The sequence below is a fragment of the Limulus polyphemus genome, unplaced genomic scaffold (genome assembly GCF_000517525.1).
Source record: "Limulus polyphemus unplaced genomic scaffold, Limulus_polyphemus-2.1.2 Scaffold2141, whole genome shotgun sequence".
Taxonomy (NCBI): domain Eukaryota; kingdom Metazoa; phylum Arthropoda; class Merostomata; order Xiphosura; family Limulidae; genus Limulus; species Limulus polyphemus.
Window position 1 is genome coordinate 72,426 of NW_013667751.1, and position 5,148 is coordinate 77,573.

The window sequence follows — 5,148 nt, forward strand, 5'->3', positions numbered from 1 at the left end:
TATTGTTATGGTAACCTTATTAGTAACACACAGTGAGCATCAGCATATGTTTATGTTACTATTGTTATGGTAACCTTATTAGTAACACACAGTGAGCATCAGCAAATATTTATGTTACTATTGTTATTGTACCCTTATTAGTAACATACAATGAGCATCAGCAAATATTTATGTTACTATTGCTATGGTACCCTTATTAGTAACACACAGTGAAGATTAGGAAATATTTATGTTGCTATTGTTATGGCAACCCTACTACTAACACAGTGAACATCAGCAAATATAAATGTTATTGTTGTCATGGTAGCCTTATTAGTAACACAGTGAACATTAGCCAATATTTATGCTACTGTTGTTATGGTAACCTTATTTGTGACACACAGTGAACATCAGCAAATATTTATGTTAATATTGTTATTGTACCCTTATTAGTAACACACAATGAGCATCAGCAAATATTTATGTTACTGTTGCTATGGTAACCTTATTAGTAACACACAATGAACATAAGGAAATATTTATGTTACTTATTATTATTATTATGGTAACCTTATTAGTAACACATAGTGAACATCAGCAAATATTTATGTTACTGTTGTTATGGTACCCTTATTTGTAACACACAGTGAACATTAGCAAATATTTATGTTACTATTGTTATTGTACCCTTATTAGTAACATACAATGAACATCAGCAAATATTTATGTTACTATTGCTATGGTACCCTTATTAGTAAGACACAGTGAACATCAGCATATGTTTATGTTACTACTGTTATCGTAACCTTATTAGTAACACACAGTGAAAATCAGCAAATATTTATATTACTATTGTTATGGTACCCTTATTAGTAACACACAGTGAAGATTAGGAAATATTTATGTTGCTATTGTTATGGCAACCCTACTACTAACACACAGTGAACATCAGCAAATATAAATGTTATTGTTGTCATGGTAGCCTTATTAGTAACACACAGTGAACATTAGCAAATATTTATGTTACTGTTGTTATGGTAACCATTTTAGTAACACACTGAACATCAGTAAATATAAATGTTATTGTTGTTATGGTACCCTTATTAATAACACACAGTGAATATCAGCAAATATTTATGATATCATTGTTATGGTAACCTTATTAGTAACACACAGTGAACATTAGGAAATATTTATGTTACTATTGTTATGGCAACCTTACTAGTAACACACAGTCAACATCAGCAAATATTTATGTTACTATAGCTATGGTAATTTTATTAGTAACACACAGTGAACATCGGCATATGTTTATGTTACTATTGTTATGGTAACCTTATTAGTAACACACAGTTAACATCAGCAAATATTAATGTTATTGTTGTTATGGTAACCTAATTAGTAACACATAGTGAACATGAGCAAATATGTATGTTACTATTATAATGTCAACCTTATTAATAGCACACAGTGAACATCAGCTAATGTTTATGTTACTATTGTTATCGTACCCTTATTAGTAACACACAGTGAGCATCAGCAAATATTTATGTTACTATTGGTTATGGCAACCTTGTTAGTAACACACAATGAACATCAGCATATGTTTATGTTACTATTGTTATGGTAACCTTATTAGTAACACATGAAAATCATCAAATATTTATGTTACTTATTATTATTATGGTAACCTTATTAGTTACACACAGTGAACATCAAGAAATATTTACGTTACTGTTATGGTAACCTTATTAGTAACATATAATGAACATCAGCAAATATTTATGTTACTATTGTTATTGTACCCTTATTAGTAACACACAGTGAGCATCAGCAAATATTTATGTTACTATTGCTATGGTACTCTTATTAGTAACACACAGTGAACATCAGCATATGTTTATGTTACTATTGTTATGGTAACCTTATTAGTAACACACAGTGAACATCAGAAAATATTTATGTTACTGTTATGGTAACCTTATTAGTAACATATAATGAACATCAGCAAATATTTATGTTAGTATTGTTTTGGTAACCTTATTAGTTACGTGCAGTGAACATCAGGAAATATTTACGTTACTATTGTTATAATACCCTTATTAGTAACACACAGTGAACATCAGCATATGTTACTATTGTTATGCTAACCTTATTAGTAACACACATGAAAATCAGCAAATATTTATGTTACTATTGTTACTGTAACCTTATTTGTAACACACAGTGAACATCAGCAAATATTTATGTTGTTGTTATGGTAACCTTATTAGTTACACACAGTGAACATCAGCAAATATTTATGTTAATATTGTTATTGTACCCTTATTAGTAACACACAGTGAGCATCAGCAAATATTTACGTTACTGTTGTTATGGTAACCTTATTAGTAACACACAGTGAACATTAGGAAATATTTATGTTACTTATTATTATTATGGTAACCTTATTAGTAACACATAGTGAACATCAGCAAATATTAATGTTATTGTTTTATGGTACCCTTATTTGTAACACACAGTGAACATCAGCAAATATTTATGTTACTATAGCTATGGTAATTTTATTAGTAACACACAGTGAACATCAGCATATGTTTATGTTACTATTGTTATGGTAACCTTATTAGTAACACACAGTGAGCATCAGCAAATATTTATGTTACTATTGTTATTGTACCCTTATTAGTAACATACAATGAGCATCAGCAAATATTTATGTTACTATTGCTATGGTAATTTTATTAGTAACACACAGAGAACATTAGGAAATATTTATATTACTATTGTTATGGCAACCTTACTTGTAACACGTAGTGAACATCAGAAAATATTTATGTCACTATTGTTAGGACAACTTTACAATAGTAAATGACAAGACAGTAATTGGAAAATTGATGATGGATAAATAATAGGTTTAATTTGTTTGTGCTCCGTGGAAGAGTAAATAAGTAAAAAGAACAAGCCTTGACTTAGTGAGAAATGTTTGTTTGTAGAACGAATGATACTAAATTTTGTAGTTTTGTTTTTTGCAGGATTAATATAACACAGTACGAAAAGAAGCTAAGAATAGATCAACATATGAAAAAGATGAAAAGGAAGCATCACAGATTAAGGAATGAAAATAAAATTGAAAAGGACATAATAGGTACGGCTGATATTACTACAGTTCACAAACCCAAAAGGGACTGTGAAGAACTTAGAATTGTTTCTCCATTGGAATGCTGTAGCATTAATGGAGAAAATGCTTCAAATGCGAACACTGGAGCACAAGATTCTCAGCAGTCAGATGATGTTGAAGTTGTATACGTCTCAAGTAAAAAGGATTCTAGCTGTTCTTCAGTATATAACGAGGAGTCAGCATTTAACCTTACAGAAAATACTTGTGATAGAAACCTACTTCAAGAAATTACACCTGGTGATGAACCAGAAGTTATCTATGTATCTCCATCAATGAAACAGAGAAATCCATCTTATCTGGAGAACTTCAGTGCAATGTGTAATTCCCAGACAGGTACTAATTGTGAGAAAAAGCAAAACACTTTTGAATTTCCTAATATGTATGGAAAACAGCAAGTAATTTTGACCAAGCCTCCAGCCTGTTTAATTCCTTCCAGTATAACCTTCCAGAATGATTCTTATACTTTTGATGTTAGGCTCATGACAATGAAAGACACAGAAATGAAAATGAAGCCCACAGACTTTAATAGATGGACTAGCTCTTCTCCTCGTCACCATAGAAACAATGATGAAGGAATACGAGAGAAAAGAAGTAGGGATTATTACAGGCAAAATTTTAGAAATACTGAAAAACATAAGTCCTCATTGTATGATTCCCCACGAGGTTCATCCTGGCAGAGCTCTAATTGGTCAAGAAATGACAATTATAATCAGTATTCATGTGATTACAGAAACTTCCATGCCAGGAATTTTAGTGATCCAGGAATATATAACCAGCAAAGCACATCTCAAGTGTCATTCCATCAAGGATACAGTAACTACCCACTGCAGAACCAGTTTACTGCTCATGCCTCATGGAGTTACTATGGCCACCAGGGTCAGGTTTCATCAGTAGGAGTTTGTGAACCTACCAATATCATGAACAGCCAGTGGAGTTCACAATCACCATACATGTTTTCAAGTTACTTTCAAACAAATGAAGCACCACATGGCACCTGTTATGGAAGAGAAGCCAGCAGTTCTTACATTCATCGTGATTCTTATAGCTCAACTAACCAGTCTGCTTTGGTTAATGAAAGTGTTGTGCATGATCAGAATTCAAACTCCAAAAGTTATAGTAACAGAGATTTCTCAGAGGCTCACATGAAAAACCAAAGAAATGAACCGAAAGGTAGTTCAGAAAAGCTAAGAAATCTAAATGGCAGTTCGTGTTCAATGAGGCATCATCGAAATGAGTTCAGAGAAATGTGTGGTAACAAAAGAAAACATCCATCATCATCATCATCTTATGTAGAAAAACCAGATGACTATATATCCTTGATCCCAAAACTTAATGTTCCTGTTTCTAATTGGAATGAATTTAAGAAAGAACTTTTAAAAGAAGAGTCTTTGGAAAAGTTGTTGGATGGACCTGGGAAAGTTCTTTGGAAGGGAGTTGTTAAACCTTTGGTTCAACCTGTGGAAGGCCTTGCTGTAGGTAGGTTTTGTCACCCAATCCAGATTCATTTTGTGTGCTTGTCACATTCTCTCAAACTAGAAATAAGGAGCTTAAAAATCAAAATTATTTTAACATCCAGTCTGTAAGTTTACTCTTAACATCCAGTCTGTAAGTCATTGGGACATGTTTGATTATTTACTCTTGACATCCAGTCTGTAAGTCAGTGGGACATGTTTGATTATTCACTCTTGACATCCAGTCTGTAAGTCAGTGGGAAATGTTTGATTATTTACTCTTAACATCCAGTCTGTAAGTCAGTGGGAAATGTTTGATTATTTACTCTTAACATCCAGTCTGCAAGTCATTGGGACATGTTTGATTATTTACTCTTGACATCCAGTCTGTAAGTCAGTGGGACATGTTTGATTATTCACTCTTGACATCCAGTCTGTAAGTCAGTGGGACATGTTTGATTATTCACTCTTGACATCCAGTCTGTAAGTCAGTGGGAAATGTTTGATTATTTACTCTTAACATCCAGTCTGCAAGTC

The 5,148-nt window shown here is 32.3% G+C and overlaps 1 protein-coding gene across 1 annotated transcript in view; it reads left to right on the forward strand.

Annotated features, from left to right (window-relative positions):
- Positions 1 to 5,148, forward strand: part of LOC111087424 — a 49,903-nt gene that overhangs the window by 30,745 nt on the left and 14,010 nt on the right. Inside the window, exon 5 of the mRNA XM_022394020.1 lies at positions 3,015 to 4,636. Within this exon, the coding sequence (XP_022249728.1) occupies positions 3,015 to 4,636 (1,622 nt within the window). The remainder of the gene's footprint in view (positions 1 to 3,014; positions 4,637 to 5,148) is intronic.